This window comes from Lagenorhynchus albirostris, chromosome 12, assembly GCF_949774975.1.
Source record: "Lagenorhynchus albirostris chromosome 12, mLagAlb1.1, whole genome shotgun sequence".
Lineage (NCBI taxonomy): Eukaryota > Metazoa > Chordata > Mammalia > Artiodactyla > Delphinidae > Lagenorhynchus > Lagenorhynchus albirostris.
This window is the reverse complement of record NC_083106.1, coordinates 73,799,409-73,823,535: the sequence shown is the minus strand read 5'-3', so window position 1 is coordinate 73,823,535 and position 24,127 is coordinate 73,799,409. Positions and strand designations below refer to the sequence as shown.

The 24,127-nt window shown below is 39.1% G+C and overlaps 1 protein-coding gene across 8 annotated transcripts in view; it reads left to right on the top strand.

The window, feature by feature from the left end:
- BCKDHB (branched chain keto acid dehydrogenase E1 subunit beta) overlaps positions 1-24,127 on the top strand; it is a 299,229-nt gene that overhangs the window by 38,347 nt on the left and 236,755 nt on the right. For all 8 annotated transcript variants that reach the window (XR_009543796.1, XR_009543798.1, XM_060167628.1 and 5 more), the window contains exons 4-6: positions 8,908-9,041; positions 9,261-9,416; positions 11,844-11,952. Coding sequence is in view for 6 of the 8 variants with exons in the window: in XM_060167628.1 (XP_060023611.1) it covers positions 8,908-9,041; positions 9,261-9,416; positions 11,844-11,952 (399 nt within the window). In the remaining 2 variants the exon portion in view is untranslated. The remainder of the gene's footprint in view (positions 1-8,907; positions 9,042-9,260; positions 9,417-11,843; positions 11,953-24,127) is intronic.

The window sequence follows — 24,127 nt, the reverse complement described above, 5'->3', positions numbered from 1 at the left end:
TATTTTGGTCATTTGTTTTTTTCATTCATTCATCTGTTGAACAGATATTTTTAAAATGTTGTATGTCAAGGACTATTTAAGGCACTAGAGATGATTGAAGATAATTCTCCTCTTTATGCCTGGGTGAGTCTGTGGTCTCTCTTCACTGTCACATTTTCCCATTCTTTAAATGAAAAATGTCATGTATGTATTACTACATTTTCAAGTAAACTACTATCTGCCTTGCTGTCATATCTATATGTTTTGAGCACTTGGTGGGACATTACTACATCCCGACTGTCATAGACTAAGTGCCTTTTCAGCCCAAGCTTGATGGGCCTTTTAAGCCTGTTCATTCAGGTAAAACTATTGAATGACCACTAAATTCAAGACATTGTGCTAGGTACTATTGAGTGTTCAAAGATGAGTGAGATAATAATCTGTATTCTCAGTAGAGGAGCTCACAAATTCTAATCCGGTCATTGAATCCTCGGAGCTGATTTGGGCTTTGCTGGATCTGGACATTGTTGGTTCTGCACCTAGAGTTGTAGGCTCATTGGTTACAGTGGGACCTTCTGCATTTCATCTATCCATTCATTCAATAAACATTTACTAAGCACATTTGCTCCTGGTTGATTTTTATCCTCTTTAATTTTTCTGTCTTATCTATTTTAATAACCCAGATCTCTTTCCTAGGAGTATTCAGAATAATAAATGTAGAATCTATAGAACAAAACTCACAAACAGCACTTTCTAGCTATTGTTGCCTGGAGGCTACAGTTTGGAGAATGTTACTGTAAGATCATTGTAAGCAGAGGTAAACTTACTCAATCTGGAGGCCTTGGAACTGGCATCTTCTGGAACCATAAATATAGTGCTGCTTTCCAGGAAAGCAGGGTTAATCAGAAGATAGGGGCTGATTATTAATCATCTATATTCCCATTTTACTGTTAATTTACAGGATTAATTAATCAGACTGTCCAGAGTGATGCAGGTCCAAGGATGGCCTTGGCCAACCTGTGGGATGTCTGCAGTCATAATGACCCTTTTGAGTTGTCCGTAGGTGGGCTGAAATGACCAGGCCTTTATACTCTCACGCTGACTAATCATTGGATGTTGGCCCCCAAGCATGACCTCGAGCTTGGAGGTCAGTGTAGTCGAGGCTGAGGGCACTCTCAGCAACTGGGGCTGCAAGTTCTTCATGGACCGGGGAGCTGGGCTGCATGCATCAGTGCCCACCCCAGGCAGTAGACCATGACCGCTACCTTGATGGTAGGAGTGCCTATTCAACTCACTTTTTCGTTTTTCTAGTTATGGGTCATGAGTAGCCAAATTTAGTATGCTAGTATATGGCAGATTAGTTATGGCCAAGGTGGTTTATATTTCCCCTTTTACTTTATACACTTTATATACTTTCCACCTAAGTATTAATATTCCTTACCTCCAATAATAAGTCTTGGTTTACTGAGGACAATCCTGTTTTCCTGGGACTGCTCAGTTTAGGCCTGTTGATCAGCTAACATCTGTTAATTATTTTTGGTATCCCAATACTCCCAGACATATTTCAGTTTGGAACATAACTTGTATGCTCTTCTTACCTAGTATGTTTAGAAACATTTATTTGCATATTTATCTTCTAAATGTCTATCTGGCCTGTTTATCTAATGAATGCGATGTTCTGTTCTTTTCTACCTCTTATTTTAAGAATAGAAGTGATCTGGATTAACTTTGTATTTTTGCTTTATTTGACCCTCAAACAAATGCTTTTCATCTTTATTAAATTCTTCACCAACAAACTTTATATCACAACATATTCCAGAAAGTGTGTGACTAGAATTACTGGGATATATTACCTGCCCCGTTAAAATTGTGTCTATAATGACATTTATTTCCCATGTTTTGTGTCTTAGTCACAAACGTTTATGTCCTTGTTTATCTTTCTGCTCAAGGAATCTGGGACTTGAGGGCTTTCTCTGATGGAGTTGATCTTTTTTCTGGAAGGATGTTCTGACCTATTCAGATTTGTGTCCTAAGGAAATCCTAGTTCCTTAGATAGAGATGGCCAGTTTTAGAGCTGCCTTTTCAGAATTTTTTATTGGGAAAAATTTAATTTTACCCTAGGTGGATTTAATAACTTACAGGACCACTTTATTCACAAGAAAAACTCTAATTTAAAACTAGCTATGTGTTCCAAACAATGTCTAGGCATTAAAGATACTGAGATCTTCAATTTTCTTAACCTACCAGGAGGTAATTGGTTGTCACCTTAAACCATGCTGCCGCTTTTTCCTAAGTGTTGTTTCTTTGCACTCTTTTTACTGTTTCTGGTCCACAGTTGTGGCCTAGATGTTGTCATAGGGAACGGGGTTCACTGGTGGATTCAGTTTGCCCATCTGTGATTCTTTGGCTGGAGAAGTCAACTGCTGGTGATGTTTGGCATCATTTAGTGGATGATGTCTTTAACAGATAGTACACTGCCAGTGGTGTCAAACTTCTTATCACATTCCCTTTACAAAAGAAAAGCTGCTAGAAAGTGGTGGTATGACTTTATACTTAACCTTCAACAAATGAGAAGTTGGAGTCAGCTATTTAAATGATCAGCCATCTACACTTGTGCATTCTACATATTTTTATTGACTCAGGGGATCATGGAGTTACACAAAGAGATTAGCCCAAAAGTTAAGGAGAGTTACCAAAATATAAGAAAGTGGCATCTTGTATGAATATCTTTTATTTTTATTATTAAAACTTTTTTATTTTTTAAATTGAAGTATAGTTGATTTACAAAGTTGTGTTGGTTTCTAGTGTAGGTCAAAGTGATTCAGTTACATGTATATATATATTCTTTTCCATTATGATTTATTACAGGATATTGAATATAGTTCCCTATGCTATACAGTAGGACCTTGTTGCTTATCCATTCTCTACATAATAGTTTGTATCTGCTAACCCCAAATTCTGAATCCAACCCTCCCCCTCCCCCCACTTGGCAACCACAAGTCTGTTCTTTATGTCTGTGAGTCTGTTTCTGTTTTGTAGTTAAGTTCATTTGTGTCTTAGTTTAGATTCCACATGTAAGTGATATCATACAGTATTTGTCTTTCTCTTTCTGACTTACCTCACTTAGTATGATAATCTCTAGGTCCATCCATGTTGCTGCAAATGAATATCTCCTATTCTTATTATCTGTATTATCAATAACCATAAGTTTATCTGAAATGTTAATCTTACTCAGTTGTCTTAAATTCAGAAAGAAGTAATTCAGGTATTATTTATTCTTTTCTGACCCAGTCAACGCTGTTGGTCATTGAAGAACTTTTAGTAACTGCAGTCCCACCATCATCTCAGTTGGAAGCCTCCCCAGCTCTGATGTCTACCTTGAACCTGCCCAGCTCACTGCCTCTAGTGCTTTGACTCCAACAGTCCTTTGACCTTATTGATTCTTAAAATCCACGAATCCCACCACCCTGTCACTGACTCTTACTCCCCCGACGACTTTTCTTCTCTTTACACCCAGTTTAAATTCCGTGCCATGATTTGCTTGGCAAAATCCAATGCCAGTTAAATCCATCTCTGTCTAAATCCTAAATCCTGGGCTGAATATTGCTGGAACAAAACATGTCATCTTGCCAACTGACCTCACTTTCCGTTCAAGACTAGTGATCTCCACAGCCCACTCATGCTGCATGTTCCTGTTGCATTCACTCTTCCATTTTCCCAGATGACTATTTCATACACTCTTTTCTCAACACTGCCTCCCCTGTCCTTACTCTTAGCTAATAATCTAGTTTCACATTTTACTAAGACGATAGATGCAGTGAACATAGAACTTCGGCAGGCTCTCTCCCCTGCATCTTTCTGTGCACCAGCATCAGTGCCCGCAAATGCTTTCCTCCTGCACTCTGAATGAACGTCAGGGTTCTTGTCACCTCTCCATACCAGACCCCTGCCTCTGTCATCTTCGCAAACACATGGTTCCAATCGTCCTTCCTTCTCTCCATTTCATTAATCTTCTCAATCATCAATGTCCCCCTCTCTATTGATCATTTCTATCAGCCTGCAAATATCCTGTTATTTCTTCCATCTTAAAATAATCCCTCTATTGATTCCATATTCCTCTCCAGCTAGTTGTTGTTCCTTTTCTCTTCTTTCCTTTACAGCTGAATTTCTCCAAGTAATTGTCATTATTTCTTGTCTCCAATTTCTCTTCTCCCATCCCTCTTGAATTAGGCATTTGTTTTCTCCCTCCCTCCCACTTGGCAGACACTGTTATGTCTGGGTCACCAGTTAGAAAACCCTCAGCCCTCATCTCACTTTCAACTGGAACAGGTTGGTCTTAGAATCATTTGCTTCATTTGACTTCTAGGCCAGCACGTTCTACTATTTTTCCTCCAAACTCTGGCTTTTTTTCGTTCTCAACTTTGCTGATTATTTTTCATGTCTTTTTAACACTGGGTCTCTCCTTTCTCTAGGTACCCATTTAAATGTACTTGGGAATCTCATCCAATCACATGTTTTTTTTAATGCAATCTTCATGCTGAAGACTTTCAACTCATATATCCAACAGTCTAATGAGTGGCTTTACCTTAATGTCTGAAGGCATCTCAAATGTAACATCTCCACAACTGGGCTCCTGGTTTCTCATCACAACATGCTGCTTCCTAGTTTTCCCTTCCTTGGGCAGTGGTAACTCTCTCCTCAGGCTACTCAAGCCAAAAGCCACTGACTCATCTTTAGCGTTTCTCTGACTCATGCTCCACGTCCCTTTCCCTTTCCTTGGTAAATCCTTCTGACGCTATCTTTAGACTATATCTGGAGGCTCTTATCATCTCTTATTGGGATGATTGCAGCATCCTGTCATCAGTCTTGCTGTGTCCACATTTGCCTATTTACAGGCTGTTCACCAAATACCAGCCAGAGGGATCCTGCTGAAATGCAACTTGGAGGATGGCGTGACTTTGCTCCATGGCTTCCTGTCTCACTCACCTACTTACTGACTCACTCATTCTCACAGTCAAAGTCAGACTGTTTACAGTGCCCCCCCTCCCCGCACCCCAGGCCCCGTCCGACCTGTGCCACTGCCCCAGCCCATCCTTTTAACTCTTTAGCTTCATCTCTTACCACTATTTCTCTTACTCCATACCAGGCACTCTGGTCTTCGTACCTTTCCTCTGAAGTGCTAAACATATTTATACCCCAGGACTTTTGCACTTGCTGGTCCCTCTGTCCAGAACACTGATGCCCTGGGATGTACTCACGGTACATTTCCTCACTTCCTTCAACTCTTCCTTTAAATGTCATCTCTCAGTGGTGCCTCCCCTATCTCCCTGTTTAAAACCATAGGAGTTCCACTTCCTCTCCCCTGACCACTTACTCCCTGTGTTACTGTTCTCTGCAGCTCTTGTCATCATCTAATACGCTATGTATTTTACTCATTTATTTTGTTTTTATTGTCTGTTTTCCCTGACCAGAATCTAAGTTCCATGAGGATAGGATTTTTTTTGGTTTTCTTTGCTGCTGTATCCTCTGCATCTAGAATAGCATCTAGACAATATTAGGTACTTTGTAAACATTTGAATACATGTATGAATTATTTTTGTCTTTTCAGTATCATGATTGGTCTGTTACAGATATGAAACTGAGCCATAGGGAGTTTAGTAACTTGTGGTGATAGCACTTAAACCCAGATCTGTCTTAACTCATAGTGTAATCCCTGTATGTATTAATCACCCATTGGGATACTATGTGTATGAACTTTATGTTAGGTTAATTGCATTCTAAAGTAAAGGAAGTTATCAGTATTGTGCATTTTATTTGTACTCTTACCCTCAATCATGACCTGTTTGGGAGAAAATAGAAACAGATTTTTAAAAATTTTATACTTGCTTTTCATCTTTTTATTTTTTTTTAAGAAACAGACTTTTATTATTTAGTTCATGTTGAAGCAGTTTCTGTTAGAGCTTAGAAACTTGTTGGCGAGAGCTGTTAAACAGTTTCCTCAAACTGTTTTGGAGTAAGAGTTCTGAGAGACTCAACTTTTGCCCTCTAGCAGCAAAAAGGGTTATGTTTACTGAGATGAAGAATATCTGAATCTGGGCACTTGAGGTAGCAAAGAATAGATAGGAACCCTGCTCATCTGGTTACAGTGCTTGCGGTATTCAGGGATGTGGATTCCACAGGTGGCAGCTGGAATCTGTGTTCATTTTCTACCAGTGAATTGTTCTTGGTCTAATGGAAGTGCAGATCTTCAGCAGTTATCAAGCTACTTGCAGTCAGATAGGAAACTGATGAGGGATGGGGGTCACAATTTCAGAAGGTAATCCCAGATCATGATGACAAACTAAACACGAATCCTGATTGGTCCCCGTACTTTTCATCCCCTGGCCAGACTGTGGCCACTGCTTGTGTCCATCCAGCTCCCTGAAATGAGAATTTTTCATGAAATACTGATACTGGTTGAGAGGTGATAAAATTTCAAGTGAGAATTGAGTTGTATGCTAATAATGTATCCTGCGGATTAATGGAAAACCTAAGGTGTTTATCAAGACGCTTTCATTGGAAGAGTGTCTAAAAGTCTTCAGTGGGTACGGCTGACATCTCTGATCAGCCCGGTGGGTCCCAGCTCTTGTCATCTGCGCCAGGCACGGGGTCAGCCGAGGGTTTGAGCAGAGTGCATGCACAGATTTTGGGGTGCCCCCATGGAGTGCCCTGTTTTGAGGGACTTAGTGTCTCAGGTTCCAGCCACTGGCAGCCCCAGACTCCATTCCCTGACACCTCAGGTCAACAGGACTGAGTCTGTGTGTCTGAGTTCTAGCTGTCTCATGTCAGCCTGGGGAGTCCCCCACTGGGAACAAGCCTGATAAAGGTGGGGCCCGTCCTGCATGTGCTTCCTTTCTTTCAAGGGTCAAGTCTCCTTCTGTTCAGACCTGCTTTTTGGTTCTCTGACACCTTTAAGTAGTTGTTATATTCTGTCCAGATTTGTAATCATTAGATGTGGGAGGGCTAGTGTGACAAAAGCTACTCTGCCATTACCGAAATGGGAACTTCAATAAGTTGTGACACGTAGTTTTTTCATTATCATTCAGTTCAAGCTACTTTCTAATTTCCATTATAATTTCTTCTCTGAGACATGGGTTATTTAGACGTATATTTAAAGTTTTCTTTCCTAATGCAAGGCTTAAAACAATTTTTTTGAGGCATAACTGACATATTAGTTTTAGGTGTACAACATAAGTGGGTATTTGTGTACTTTGTGAGATGATCACCACTATAAGTCTAGTTAACCTCTGTCACCTCACATAGTTAAAAAATTTTTTCTTGTGATGAGAACTTTTAAGATCTACTCTCTTAGGAACTTTCAACTATGCAATACAGTATTATTAACCATAGCCACCGTGCTGTACATTACATGACTTATTTGTTTTATAACTGGAAGTTTGTAGCTTTTGACCACCTTCACTCATTCCCCAACCCACCTACCCACTTTTGGCAACCAGCAACCTGTTCTCTGTACCTATGAGCCTGGTGTTTTGGTTTTCTTTCTTTCTTTTTTTTTTGTTTTTTTCAGATTATACATATGAGTAAAATCACACAGTATTTGTCTTTCTCTGTCTGACTTATTTCACTTAGCATAATACCCTTTAGGTCCATCCATGTTGTTGCAAATGGCAAGATTTCATTCTTTGTTATGGCTGAGTAATATTCCATTGTGTGTGTGTGTATGTGTGTGTGTGTGTGTGTCTGTCTGTCTGTCTGTCTATCTATCCATCTATCTATCACATCTTCTTTATCCATTCATCCATTGATGGACACTCAAGTTGCTTCCTCCATATCTTGGCTGTTGTAAATAATGCTGCAGTGAACGTGGGGGTGCAGATTTTTTTTTAAAACTTTACTATTGATTTCTAGCTTAATTCCACCATGGTCTGAGAATATACTATGTAGGATTTTAATCCTTTGGAAGTTGTTGATTGGATGTATAGCCCACTCTGTGGTCAGTTAGTGTCAGTGTTCTCTGTTTACTTGAAAAGAATTTGTATTCTTAGTTCTCGGGTGTAGTATGTCAATTAGGTTATGTTTGTTAATCATGTTCAAATGTTCAATAGTTTTAAACTTTTTATTTATTTATTGCGGTGCGCGGGCCTCTCACTGCTGTGGCCTCTTCCGTTGTGGAGCACAGGCTCCGGATGTGCAGGCTTAGCGGCCATGGCTCACGGGCCCAGCCGCTCCACGGCACGTGGGATCCTCCCGGACCGGGGCACGAACCCATGTCCCCTGCATCGGCAGGCGGACTCTCAACCACTGCGCCACCAGGGAAGCCCTTAACTTTTTATTTTGGTGTGCTTTTTCTGTCAGTGAGACTGGTACATGAAAATCTCCTACTATATTGGGAATTTTATCTATTTATCCTCTTAATTCTGTCAATTTTTTCTGTTTATTTGGAGCTTGTGTTATTAGATGACTATAAATTTGGAATTATATCCTCCTTATGAATTGAACCCTTTAACAGTATGAATTTTCCCTCTTTATCTCTGGTAATGCCTTTTCCCTTAAAGTCTACTTTGTCTGCAATTAACGTAGTGACACCAACTTCTTTTGGTTAGGTTTTCCATTGTGCGTTTTTTCCTTCCTTTTCTTTACATTTATCTTTATCGTTTGAGTGTTTTTTTTTCAGTAGTTAGGTTTTGGTTTCTTGTATCCCAGTGTTACAATCTTTCTTTTAATTAGGATATTTAGATTATTTAGAGTTCATATAATTACTATGTTTGCATTGAAACCAACCATCGTACTCTTTCTTTTCTGTTTCATCCACATATTCTATGCTTTTTTCTTCTATCTCACCATTATTAACTCAGTGAATTTTCAGATGTATTGTGCATTACATTACTCCCTTTTGTCACATTAAGATGACTTTCATTTCTTTTGTAGGTAAAGATAGAGTTTTTAATACCCCATTGTGTGAACAAGGAATTGTTGGATTTGGAATTGGAATTGCAGTCACTGGTGCTACCGCCATTGCGGAAATTCAGTTTGCAGATTATATTTTCCCTGCTTTTGATCAGGTAAGAAGATTGCATTTTACCATAATCGAGCCTTTCTAAGGGAAGTCCGTGAAGTATTAAAGAATTATCTCCACTCTCCCAACCCCTATCTTAGGAACTTTTTGTTACCTTTGAGCTATTTTGTTATGGACATATATTTAAAGATCAAATAAATGGCTTATGAAAATGGATGGGAAAAGGGACTCATTGTGACATGTTCCTTCTCTCTTTCCCCCTCAGATTGTTAATGAAGCCGCCAAGTATCGCTATCGCTCTGGGGATCTTTTTAATTGTGGAAGCCTCACCATCCGGTCCCCTTGGGGCTGTGTCGGCCATGGGGCTCTCTACCATTCCCAGAGTCCTGAAGCTTTTTTTGCCCACTGCCCAGGAATCAAGGTATTCTCACTTATGTACTTTATTTGCTCTCCATTTGATGTTTCTGTTTTGGTTCATTCGATTAATATTAACTAATATGGTTATCTAGAGAAAAGCAATCAGGATTTTTGGAATTTATGTGAACTTAATTGTTTTTAAGAAAGAGAGCTTTTATTTCATTTACATTAAGCAGCCAACATCCAGGTTTATAGAATATTTTCCTTGAAGCAGCACTGGCGTTACCCCGATGTGAATTTCATAGACTTCAAATAATAAAACCGAGAACATAGTTTATCTTCCATCTCTTTCAAAGCTCTCCTTCTTTCTTTCTTTTTGTTTTTTTTTGTGATAGAAATCATCTTTATTTATCAAAATAACATATATTACCAAGACATGAAAAATGAAACTGACAGTTATACATTCCTATCAATCAAGTTATACATTCCTACATTTGTCAAGTTATACATTCCTATCAGTCTTTGGCAAGTTTCACAGATTTGTTCAGCAAAAAGGCCTTACTTGCAAATTCCATTTGAGCAGAAAGCTTGGTTTCTTTCTAATGGGGCTTTCTCACTTAACAGTTGATTCTGGAGTAATTTTAATAAGTCTACTGCTTAGTGCATATTTACCTCAAAGTCACAGGAATAAAATTTTGCTTTTAGTCTATTTCTTACTTTTAAATAGACCGACAGAAGACTTGGTTACCTAGGTATGTTTTCCAGTCCAGGGTAACGTAATACTTGCTCAAGCAATTAATTTTGAAGCATCTGCCTTTTACAGCCTTCCACAATAATCTTAGGTCTTCCACAACAGCTTGGGTCTTTTGATTAAAAAAATATATATTTTTTGCTTATTTTATGTCCTAATTTTTTACATTATCTTCTTTTCTATTTTCTGAAGAGCTTTCCAGGGAATCAGTATAAAAACTCATAGATATTTCTACCCAGAGCTTTATGTCTGGTTTTTGATAACATGAGTCATTTGTAAGTATGTCTATGTTTTATTGTTTTTTCTACCAGATCAAAGTTGTAAAATTTTGTAGTTAAGTAGGGGTTGCATAATTTTTCAATGTAAGCTAGAAATGGTAGGTTGGGACAAAAACCACATTTGAGGCAACAGTTATTTTTGTGCTTGAGCTGAAGATTGATTCACATTTAATGTTTATGATGTTACCCAGTATTTTTGAGAGCAGTTCTTTTCTCTCACCCCTACCTCTCTCCCCCCATGCTTTCTCTTTTATTTTATCCCAAATGAGAATATACATATAGTACAAAAGGCTAAAAATAAATACATGAAGAAAGCAGCTGAATAAAAACTAAAATAGGAACATAAGATAAAGACATTGTGTGCTATGATGAGCAATGTATTTAACAGTCTCTTTTCGGAAAATAGTGAGATTTGTGTTATTTTACTTTTTAAATAAAAATTCTTCAATAAAATGGTATAAAAATGATTTTGAAAGCCAAATATAGTTTGCTTCAAGGAATCTTATTTGAGTCTTTGTGATAAATTCAGGTTTATTTTAATGATAACTCTTCCTATGTAATAACATCTTTATGTAGTTATTTAACAATCATTAAACTGGACAAGAGTTTGTGATTTGAGGCAAAATGGTGTAGAAATTAAGAGCTTGGTCAGTCAGAACAGGCAAGAATCCTTGCTTTAGCAATCGAGGTAACCTTGGGCAGGCTACTTGTCTCTCTTTAAGCCTCAGTCTCTATTTCTAAATTGGGGAAAATAATAATTGCTACTTCATGGGGTTGCTATGAACATGAATTAATCCACATAGTGGATTAATCAACAGTTAACACGTATGCCACCTGCTGTTATTACCATCATCTTCCTCATTATCAGTCTCATTCTCAAGAAGGTCCTGAGCCCTTTCCCCAACTGGAAATGTGCAACGTCCACACTTTTCTTTTAGCTTTGCAGTAACTGCACATTATATTACCTGGATCATAAAGTTCAGTGGATTATTTTTCCACTTAGGAAATGAAGGCCAGATTTTTCATGGGAAAGGAGGAGATTTTGGCATCTTAAAATTGGAGAAGAGAGTTGCATGCCTTTGAAAAGTACCAGTTGGATATTAGTAGAAAAGATTTCTTTATAAGTAAATACAGGAAGATATTGACAAATTTACTTTTTTGTTTTGATGAGTGCTCTTTGTGGTTTCCTTTTATTTTATATGTATATGCCAGTTTAACTCCTTGAGAGAATAGCAGTATCTTAATTACCAGAATATGGTGGGCATCTGATAAATATTTGTGGAACAAATGGGATCATTTTGGACAATATGTGAATTTTATGACAAATGGTAATTAGTCTAAAAATACAAGATTTCTATATTTAATTAGTAACAATTGGTTATTTAAATATCAACCCTTGTATGTGAGTTTACTGGGATTCATTTTCACTGAACTTGTCTTAAAAAAAAATCTGTTTTTGCAGGTGGTTATACCCAGAAGCCCTTTCCAGGCCAAGGGACTTCTTTTGTCATGCATAGAGGATAAAAATCCTTGTATATTTTTTGAACCTAAAATACTTTACAGGGCAGCAGGTAAATTTTTCCTTTATTTTATATTTATGAACATCTTTATACATTTTGTTTTGCATAGCTCAAAATTATAATTTTTCTTTCATAAGCTTGATTTATATTTCCCTGTAGAAAAAAAAATTCTGTTGTCTTCTATATTTAGTTTGTCCTCAGCTGTATATTTTAAGTTAACTTTAGAGAAAATCCATCTAGCTATTTAAATTTTAATTTTGGAAACAGGGAAGCAATGTGAAGTGGTAGCAAGAAAGTAGGGATTATGTTTGGCTACATAGTAGATGCTAAGTAGATGTGGGTTGAGTGGAAAAGGTTGAGTGGAAAAGGTAGCCAGAAAGTAGGGATTGTGTTTGGCTACATAGTAGATGCTAAGTAGATGTGGGTTGAGTGGAAAAGGTACTAAATAATATCAAATGTCCTTTTAGCTAAAGTGTCCTTGTAGGTCTTCATCTAAATTAGGATTCCTTTGATAGTGAAGGGGGCACTATTAGTTTTGTAACATCAGGTCTGCACTGGGATGAGTGTCTAGGGCAAACTGAAATGTTTGATCACCCTCTTTCTAGCTCAGAATCATAATTCTGTAAACACTCATCTATCATTGCTTCTTTATCAGCCATAATGGACTTTTAAACATCAAACTGTTTATTCTGCCTAAAGTGTATTTTATTTCAAATTCAGGGTGCTTTGGCAAACCACTCTTTTCCTCGAATAGTTAGGCTTAAAACATTTTGTTTTATTGTGATGTGAATTACGTACATTTAAATACATATGCAGAGATTGTAAGTGTTCAGTTGGATAGATTTGACAGTCCTCTACATCCATGTAACTACTATGTAAAACAAGACTGGAAAACTTTCATTGCTCCAGGAAGCTCCTTCCTGCCTCTTCTCTGCCAATCCATTCTTCCTACCCCAAACTTTCTGATCGCCACTTTCTGATTGCTTTCAGCATGGATTAGTTGCGTATGCTTTGGGCCCTCATATAAGTCATACTGTGCTGTGTATATTCTTTTGTGTTTGCCTTCTTTTGCTCAGCCTAATGGTTTTGAGATTCATTCATGTTGTTGCTTGTATCAGTGGTTTATTCCTTTTTCATTGCTGAGTAGCATTTGCATTGTATGAATATATCACAGTTTATCCCTTCCCCTGTTGATAGACAAATGATCATTGTTTTCAGTTTTTGCCTATTTTGTACAAGGCTGCTAGAGACATTCTTACACGAGTGTTTTTGTGAACATACTGTTTCTTTCTTTCTTTCTTTTTGTTTTTGGCGATAAACATCCAGGAATAGAATTGATGTGTCAGAGCAGATTGAATGTTATAAGAATCTACTGAAGACTTTTTCTAAGTGGTTATGCCATTTTGCATTTCTGCGGGAAATTTATCAGAGTTCCAGTTGCTCTTCATTTAAGCATACTTTAAATTGAATCTCTACATTTTGGGGGAACTCTATAGTTATCTATATCCCATTATGCAATAAAAAATAACAAAAGAATTTATAAGCTTGAGGTGAAAAGGAAAACACCAATGTTATATACTGAGTAGCTGTTTGATTTCTAATTACTATGAATACCCTATAAGTACTATATTTGTAAGGCCAACCAATTCAAGCTAATCAATTAATACAGGTTTTTTTTTTTTCCCCAGTTTTTAATAAATGGGGACTAAGTAACATTTGGAAAAGTACTATTCACTTTGCTCCGGATTTTGATATCAGGATTGGTGAGGGAAATGTTTAATGTTATAGAATTCCAGCTAAGAGAATGAGCTTGAGAAATTTGTTGTAGGTGTGGCCCTGGGAGAGATTATGAAAGACCCTGATGAGGATCGAGGCTCAACAGTTTTTCAGCTTTTTCCCTGTGATTGTTTATGTGTCATTTCAGGGATTCTTAACTGAATCTTTTCTTGTCCCAGTAAAGACTAAAAAAGAGTTTATTTCATAGCTAGAGAATTTCTCTGCCGAAGAAAGTAGGCTTGGAAAAGAGTTAGCCACTGAAATCCTTACAGAGTGCTCTCCAGGTGGCCATCAGGCTGGATCCCCATGCCAGCAGCAGGAGCACTGTGGGAGCTAATGAGAAATGCAGGCTGTCGGGCCTCAGCCAGCTCAAGACCTACTGAATCAGAACCCCTGGGGACGGCCCAGCTCGTTCTGTCTTCACAGCCTTCAGGTGCTTCTGACTCATACTAACTTCTGAGAACCAGTGCATAACGTCAGTTCTAAAGCAATAACTATCTCCATTTATTTTTTATAATTCTTGGTTCTTATGTAGAATTCAGGATGCTTTTTTTTTTTATTGGGGTATAATTGCTTTACAATGGTGTGTTAGTTGCTGCTTTATAACGAAGTGAATCAGTTATACATATACATATGTTCCCATGTCTCTTCCCTCTTGCGTCTCCCTCCCTCCCACCCTCCCGATCCCACCCCTCCAGGCGGTCACAAAGCACCGAGCTGATCTCCCTGTGCTACGCGGCTGCTTCCCACTGGCTAGCTATTTTACGTTTGGTAGTGTATGTATGTCCATGCCACTCACTTTGTCCCAGCTTACCCTTCCCCCTCCCCATATCCTCAAGTCCATTCTCTAGTAGGTCTGAGTCTTTATTCCTGTCTTACCCCTAGGTTCTTCATGACATTTTTTTTTCTTAAATTCCATATATATGTGTTAGCATACGGTATTTGTCTTTCTCTTTCTGACTTACTTCACTCTGTATGACAGACTCTAGGTCTATCCACCTCATTACAAATAGCTCAATTTCGTTTCTTTTTATGGCTGAGTAATATTCCATTGTATATATGTGCCACATCTTCTTTTAACCCATAGTTTTCTTAGCCTTGGCCTCTGGTTCAAATCCATATCTTGCAGCTGGCCATATTTTGGTTTCTGCTCTTTTGTGGGGACGGGGATGTGAACAGGGGCTCTGAACGTTCTCACGCTGATTCTGCAGTTGCTGCCTGCGTGCAGCCCCCTTTTCTCTAGCTCTATCTGTTCATCTCTCAGATCTGCTTTGCACTGGTGGAGGAAACTCCAAAATTAAAGTTGTTTGGAATGATGTAAAACGGAATGGCGTATTTTGATTCAATAATCTGGATTATTGTGCTTTGTGGAAGACGTTTCTGTATTGACAGAGTCCAATAAATAAAAGAAGATGCTTTAGATTCATTTAAAAGATCGGAGTAGCCTGATAATTTCTAAGTGGTAATAATAGGAAGACTTGTAGTATCCACAAACACTAACTTAACAGACTGACTTTATTAGTTTTTTTAATTGGGGTATAGTTGTTTTACAATGTTGTGTTAGTTTCCATTGTACAGTGAAGTGGAGTTCCCTGTGCTATACAGCAGGTTCTCATTAGTTATCTATTTTATACATATTAGAGTATATATGTCAATCCCAATCTCCCAATTCATCCCAAGCCCCCCTTCCCCCCTTGGTGTCCATATGTTTGTTCTCTACATCTGTGTCTCTATTTCTGCCTTGCAAACCGGTTCATCTGTATCATTTTTCTAGATTCCACATATATGCGTTAATGAACGTTATTTGCTTTTTCTCTTTGTGACTTACTTCACTCTGTGTAACAGTCTCTAGGTCCATCCACGTCTCTACAAATGACCCAATTTCGTTCCTTTTTATGGCTGAGTAATATTACATTGTGTATATGTACCACATTTTCTTTATCCATTCAAATAGACTGACTTTTTTTCTGACATTCATTCGTCTTGAATTTCTAGCATACATTTGGGAATAGTCAAAACAGAGGAGACTAAAGATGTGAACCTTTACATTTAAATTTTTTTTTAAAGTTCATGTTGGGAAAATTCACAGAGTAATAAATATAGATGTATAGTCTTATATTACAAACACGATGCTGATAATTCCTTGTAAAAATGGGAGCTGTGTTTATTGCATAATAGCTCATTTAGGTTAATTATCCAGTAATCTTAACTAAATGCGACATGGTCAAGTATAAGGAAGGCCATAAAAGCTAACTTTTAAAAAAGTAGCCTAAGGCAATGTTTATAAAATCTATGCATTTAAGTCCTCATTTTTATTTATGGAATAGTATCTTAAATACATAGATAGATATAGTCATGAGTTATCCAATTTCAAAAAACTAGGCTAACAATAAAACCCATTATAAGACCTTAGGTACAATGGAAATTTATCTTTCTCTCACATAAACATCCTGGTTGGCAGTGCAGTGGTGCCTTAGTCATCAAGGTACCAGGGACCTTCTGTCTGGTTTCTCTATTGTCTTCAACATGGTCCCAGATGGATGCTCCACTCCCAACATCACATATACATTCCAGCCACCAGGAAGGGGTGAGGGAGGTGGAAGGGGAAAGGGAGGTGGAAGGGGAAAGGGAGTCATCTTCTCTTTAAAGAATGACTTGGAAGTTGCACATATTAAATCTACTTACATCCCATTGGCCAGAACTTAATTACAGGGCCACACCTCGCCACAAGGAAGGCTGAAAAAGTAGTTGGGGGCTTCCCTGGTGGCGCAGTGGTTGAGAATCTGCCTGCTAATGCAGGGGACATGGGTTTGAGCCCTGGTCTGGGAGGATCCCACATGCCGCAGAGCAACTAGGCCCGTGAGCCACAGCTACTGAGCCTGCGCGTCTGGAGCCTGTGCTCCGCAACAAGAGAGGCCACAACAGTGAGAGGCCCGCGCAACGCAATGAGGAGTGGCCCCCACTTGCCACCACTAGAGAAAGCCCTCGCACAGAAATGAAGACCCAACACAGCAAAAATAAATAATTAGTAAAACTCCTACCCCCAACATCTTAAAAAAAAAAAAGTAGTTGGGTACTAGGCTAAAGACTAAAAATTTTATTGTTACACAGTGATGGGAGACACATATTGACAACTACCAATCTCTGTCACAGTTGCTTGCGTGGTTTCCAAAAGAAGTTACACATTTTTAAATTTTTATATATTTTTTATTTTTTTAATTATTTTTATTTTTTTTTGAGGTATGCAGGCCTCTCACTGTTGTGGCCTCTCCCGTTGTGGAGCACAGGCTCCGGACGTGCAGGCTCAGCAACCATGGCTCACGGGCTCAGCCGCTCTGCGGCATGTGGGATCTTCCCAGACCGGGGCACGAACCCGCGTCCCCTGCATCAGCAGGCGGACTCTCAACCACTGCGCCACCAGGGAAGCCCGGAAGTTATACATTTTAAGGAGGGGATAGAACTCTTAGGAATAATATGGTTTGGCTCATAGTCTACTTTTAGGAATCTATTTCAGAGATGCACTGATAAAAGTCTGAGAAAATGTTACTGTTCATTATAGCACCATTTTTAAGAACAAGGACTGGAAATAACCCATTCGTCCGTCACTAGGGGATTTGGGCTTGGTTGAGTAAATTAAATTACATTCTTTTGATGGATCACGCTGCAGGTCTTTAAAGAAGTGAGACAGGTCTCTGTATACTGCTCTATCAGTCAGGGTTTGATCAGAAGCAAAACACTAGAAGGTATTATATTTATATATAATATATGCAGTTGTAGAAGCTAAATAGTCCATGAAAGGTTGTTGTTTCTGTGTTTGGTGCTATATCTTGAAGTTTGCAGGACAGACTGTTGGGAAGGGAAGATGGACATGAAGCAAGGCAGAGCCAGGACAAACTAGAACCTGCTTGGATGGATTAGAGCCCAGGGGGCAGTCTGGAACTTCCGTCCATCTCTCACCACCGCCAAGGCTTAGTGTGAGAAAAAGATTGCTTTGATAGGAGATGCTGCAAACAGCTAGGAGGCTGTTTGAACAGCCTGTCCAAGAAATGGCGGGGGCTTAATTAGCAGACAAAGATGGGTTAGAAATTTGTTAGATCGTATGAAATATTTGTGTCTAAGTAAATTTAAGAAGGGGAAAGAAGAGGGAGGGGTCAAGAGTAAGTGTAGAGTAAGATTTCTTTGTCTGGTAGTAATGGAGGAGTGGTAGATACCCTGCAATAAAAGGTGTGTGTGTGTGTGTGTGTGTGTTTTTATTAATTTTTATTGGAGTATAGTTGCTTTACAATGTTGTGTTAGTTTCTGCTGTACAGCAAAGTGAATCAGCTCTACGTATACATATATCCCCTCTTTTTCGTGTTTCCTTCCCATTTAGGTCACCACAGAGCATTGAGTAGAGTTCCCTGTGCTATACAGTAGGTTCTCATTAGTTATCTCTTTTATACATAGTAGTGTATATATGTCAATCCCCGTCTCCTAATTCATCCCACCCCTATTTGTTTGTTTATTTTAAATGTGTACGGAGCTGGCTTGGAAGTTAGGACTCTGGAGTCTTGAAATAAGTGAACCTCAGAACGCTGGGATAGAAGCGAGTGCCCAAATCTTCCAGAAGGTGTTTGCCTGGTCCTGGAAACATTGAGCTTTTGCTCTGATGACTCCATGGAACAGTGGGGACAGGAGACAAAGTCCAGGACCTACTTTAGGTAGAGAATGTACTAGGGGCCCTTGCTTAAAGGTGGGACTCCACGTGCCACATCCACAGTGTGAAGTACAGAAGTGGCAGGAAGAAACATTACCTGTCTTGACTTTATGCTGGTGGAGAGAAAAGAAGAACTCTCTAAGAATTCCGATCACAATATGACCCTTACACAGGATTACAATTTCAATATGTGCCCATAAGTGTGGTGTGAAAACTCTTAAGCAGGTAATTTAATTTAAGTGGTTCCAGGTTGTTGGAGCCCAAGAGAGCTGTCAGGAGGTAACAAAATCCTCTCTGGAGTCACTTCAAGTCAGGCTTCAGAACAGTCCTACAGGTAGAGTTCCACAAAGAAGATAGAGTCCCCTTGAGTAAGGACAAGGAAAGGAAGATACATACAGGCCCCTCAAGACTTCGGATATTAGAACCAGCATATAGACACTGCAGAAAAGTAGGCGTCACATCAAAAAAGGAGGCACTTGAGAATATAAGCAGTAGACAAGCAAATCTGAAGAACAGAATGGAGTGTTTAGTAAAGAAAAATAATAAATGAAAGAAAAAAAAATCTCTGGTTTAACCAGAAATTATAAACAGAGAAAGGAAGAACTGGCAAACTAGAAGACAAGGTCAAAAAAATTTACCAGAATGTAGTCTAGAGAAACAAAGAGTAGGAAAATAGGAAAGATGTTGAGTATGAAGGGACAGTGAGAAAGTGTAAATATATCTAAGGAACAGAGTTGAGCGCGATTCCTAATAATGCTCATTAATAGAATTTTACTGACAGAAAAGTAATTCCCTAGCAGTTGCCACTCTTTACAATCAGAACTAGATTGATGCAGTTGGAAATATTTCAGGGAAGCCTCAGCTATTACGTATTTTCCCCTCCAGCAACCTCATTAAGATGGTATTTTCCCAAGTCTGGAATTGTATTCTCTCCTTGATTCCTGCAGTAAAGTATTTAAAGGATACTAGGTAAGGAGTTCCTTAGGAAGCTAAAGTATTAGGCATGCAAAAAAAGGTAACTTGCTAACGCAAAGGTGAATTTTCTCCTAGCGTATAATTTTTACCTATATCGTTTATATCACTAAATCCTGTTCAAGACTGGTTCCGTTATAGAGAGTCACAGTTACCCAAGGCTTTAGCTTGAGGTGCGTGCACAGGTCTCTCCCAGTAGTTAATGTTTCAGCATCTATTATAAGTCCTTTATTTTCTTTGTGGGGCACAGTCCTCCCATGGGCACTGTTCTGGGTCCACTCCATTTGGCTCTGAAGGGGCTGCCAGCCGCCTTATCTGACCTCCATCATCTCGGGGCATGGCTATGTGGCTCCAGCCCAGCTACTCTGACTTCTCTTCTGGGACTTTCTATGTGGAGACAAGGCTGCACTTTCTGCGGGCGGTTTGTCTGGGGTGACATGGGACTGCAGCCACGTCCCCTGCCACTTGGTAAACGGTGGTCTCTAGTAGAAGAGAAGTAGCCCCCGCTAGCTGCAAGGTCAAGCATACATGTTCGCTGTGGATGAGAGGAAGGGAGAGAAATAGACACCCAAAGTGGAAATCCTCGCCATTCCCATTCTTTAGGTTAGTTCCTAAGGTTCTCTGGGTTCCTTCTTTCTTTCTTTTTTTTTTTTTAAATTTCTTTTATTTATTTTCTGCTGCGTTGGCTCTTTGTTGTTGCGTGTGGGCTTTCTCTAGTTGCGGCCAGCAGGGGCTACTCTTCCTTTTGATGGGCAGGCTTCTCATTGCGGTGGCTTCTCTTGTTGCGGAGCACAGGCTCTAGGCACGTGTGGGCTTCAGTAGTTGTGTCACGCAGGCTCAGTAGTTGTGGCGCATGGGCTTAGTTGCTCCGTGGCATGTGGGATCTTCCCGGACCAGGTCTCAAACCCGTGTCCCCTGCATTAGCAGGTGGATTCTTAACCACTGTGCCACCAGGGAAGCCCGGTTCCTTATTTCTTGAATCTTAATTTGACTAAGGAGTTTCCCCCAGGTCCTTTTCTTTAATCTCATTATAAGTTGAACCTCCTTTGTGTTTCAGTCTTCTGTCGATTTCGCTGATAAAACAGGTAACCTTGACGAATCTAATCTGTCATCTTGTGCCCCCCCCCCCCCCCCCCCCCCCCCGCCGCTGGATTAGCAAAATAAATGGCAGCCTTTCGTAGCTTGATATAAATGCTACTTTTGTCCTAATGCTAAAGCAGGATGCCCATGTGTTTATAATAGTACTTATTACTTCATAAAGTTGAGAGGATTAAGTGAGATAATCCGTGTGTATTTGCGTATTTGCCTAGTGTTCATGCACTTTTTTTTTTTTTTTTTTTTTGCGGTAAGCTCGGGCTTCTCACTGTTGTGGCCTCTCCCGTTTCGGAGCATAGGCTCCGGACGCGCAGGCTCAGCGGCCATGGCTCATGTGGGATCTTCCCGGACCGGGGCACGAACCCGTGTCCCCTGCATCGGCAGGCAGACTCTCAACCACTGAGCCACCAGGGAAGCCCTGCACTTTTTTTTAACGCTTCTGTACTAGACACAGCACTATATTGTATAGGCTAATGGACTATTTCATTTAATACAACAGCCTTGCCAGAAATTCTGTTACTATCACCATTTTATCCGTGAGGAACCTGAGGATTAGAGAAGTTAAACAATTTGCCCAAATCCACACAAACAGGATTCAAACCCAGACAGTCTAGAGTCAGGTATTGGGTATGTATGGCACAGATGGTTCCATTTAATTGTCACAAAACCTCTCCCAGGTGGTATTATCCTGAAACTGAAGTTGAGAGAGTTTAAGAAACTTGTTCACAGAGGAATGAGTGATAGAGTTAGGTTTTAAACCAAGATGTTCTGACCCCAGAGGCAGCCTTCTTTCTAAGATTACCCTATTTTACATCCTATTTAAACACTGTTGAGTGGAGGGCATCAATGAAACAATTTGCTCCAGTGTCCTAGTTTCATGCCAAGAAATATGCTACTTAAAAAAAAAAATTCCTGCAGAATTAAAATGATCCATTTTGTGACTGAATGGAAATATATGCTATCAATAGCCATTCATTAAGGCAGTGAATCCCTCCTGTAGTATATAGTCCAAAGTTTGACCATGTACTGACTGCGTTAACTTCTCCATTGGCATAGGATTGATTTTCTTCTTAGAAAGGTATAAAAACCATATGACACAGTACATTGTGGCCACAGGTGGGGTTTGGGAGCCTTTGCTCTGTGCTATCATTAAGGGACTTAGTCTTATGTCCCCAGCTAGAGGCAAGGGCAGCTGAGAAATGTAGTCTGTCTGCATTTCAGAGAGAGGGGGTGAAATCATTTGTCCCTGTCACAGCTCTTCTCGACCTATCTGACCCCTCATTTTTGGACCTGGTCCCCATATACTGTTCTATGTTCAAATATCTGTGCTGTGGTCACTCTCCTCTATGTCTAGTCTACAACATTTAGAAAGGATTTCTTCAGTTCAGCCATTCACTTTACAAACTACAAAGATGAAAGTAAAAAGAGGTCAATCATCCATTCTTTACAGAGCAATTTTCTCAAATTCCGTTTCTGCTTACCTCAAATATACAATAGATATAAAACTTGTACCTTCTAAATTTAGAAAGAAAACGTAACTAAATAGTACTTCTGGATCGCTTATTCTAATGATGACATTTAAATGCAATTAGGGACTTCCCTGGTGGCTCAGTGGTTGGGAATCCGCCTGCCAATGTAGAGGACACGGGTTCGAGCCCTGGTCCAGGAGGATCCCACATGCTGTGGAGCGACTGGGCCCGTGTGCCACAGCTGCTGAGCCTGCGCTCTGGAACCCACGAGCCACAACTACCGAGCCCACGTGCCACAACTACTGAGGCCCGCGCGCCTAGAGCCCGTGCTTCGCAACGGGAGAGGCCACCGCAGTGAGAGGCCTGCGCACAGCAGCGAAGAGTAGCCCCCGCTAGCTGCAACTAGAGAAAGCCCGCACAGCGGCGAAGACCAATGCAGCCAAAAATGAATAAAATATAAAAATAAATAAGTAAATGCAATTAAACTTTTTAAAAGTGGCAGAGGGATATTTAGAAAAGGTAGATAAGGAAGAGCAATCTAGACAGTGTCAAAAATGTACAAACTAGTTATGATTCAAAAAGAATGAGTCAGTGACATTATCAGATGTAGGCGTCTTGTGGAGAAGCTGTTCCTGTATGTCTTTTGAACTTTTTGATTTTATAATTGAATGATTCAGGACATCAGTGATACTGAAGTAAATATGGCTTTCATCTGTGGTTCTTCTAGTGAGAAGTAAGACTAAAAGCCTGTGCTGCCTTATTTCCTGAATTTACTCTACTCTTTTAGGCAAAAATAGGTCATAAGGATATTGAGGGTTTTTTCGTTCTGTTTTATTGTTTTTAGCAAATACATGAATTATATCTGAATTCATACATTCTGAAGAGAAGAAAATTGCTTTAAGTAGTTTTTGAATGGTAGAAGACTTTAAAAATATTTTTGCCAGATATCAGTGTACACAGAAAACGAATTTGTATTTTCTATTTTAAATTTTTTTTGGTGGGCATCGTTAACACATTATTTTTGTGCAAGCTAGAACGGCATGCTCACTGACAAGAATTAAGTTCCATCCATAAGGAGAGAAAATTCATTTGTTACATTTGCTAGCTTTGAAATTAAAATGATACACAGAACTTAAAAAAGCAAATAATGTAACCAAAAATAGTAGTTCCATACCTCAGCCTTTACCAAATCCATGCTTCTCTCCCCACCGGCAATCATTTCTAGTAGTTTCTTGTAATATATCATCATATTTATAACTAATTTGCTTACACTGCTTTTTACAATTTTAGGCATTATTATTTTAACTTCTTACTAGAATTTAGCTATTTTTAATTAAACTCCTTTCCCCCAGCATGTGCCATTCCTCCTCTTCACAATATCCAAACTTTAAAAAATATCTCTATAGAGTTATAGTGTAATTTTGGATCAGATCATTACTTAGCGGTTCCATTGCTATTACTATATTGGTGTGATTCACAACTGAGCCAAAAAAAAAATGCATTCTTTTATTTCCACTTTGGTATCCAACTCTGTTTTCTCTGAAATGCTTTTTTCTCTTCCTTCTCTTTTCATTTGCTTGATTTCTCATGTTTCCGTTACTAATATAGTTCTTAATCTCCTCAACATAATCTCGTGTTTTCTTTATGTTCAGACACATTAGGTGGTCAGGCTGGTTTCTCTTTTTCCCAGACTGTCGATTCTTGGGGCCGTCAATTAAAATGGTTAAGATTGTAGATTTTGGAACCAGTCTGACTGAGTTGGAAGTACTGACTCCACCACTTACTAGTTAGGTGACTTTTGGCAAGCTGCTTAACCTCTCTGTTTTAGTTTGCTCAGCTGTACAATGAGGAGAATGATAATACCTATCTTATCAAGTTGACTTAAAGATGAAATGAGTAGATGTAACGATACTGGCAGAGTGAAAGTTCTCAGTCAGCGCTGCTGGTGGTGGATGTGCCTTCCAAGGATAACTTAGTTCTATCATTTCTTTAACATGTGATGAAAATATCTATTTTTATATCAGCTATTTAACTGTATATATGACGGCAGCATTAAGGTTTGCTAAATGCAACTTGGAACTCCAAAGGAATTTAATTACCCTGTTGAGGTACTTCAGTTTTCTTTTTTTTTCCAATTAAAAAGATATACACCTATTGAAAAAAAGGAATTTAATTACCCTGTTGAGGTACTTTAGTTTTCTTCTTTTTTTTCAATTAA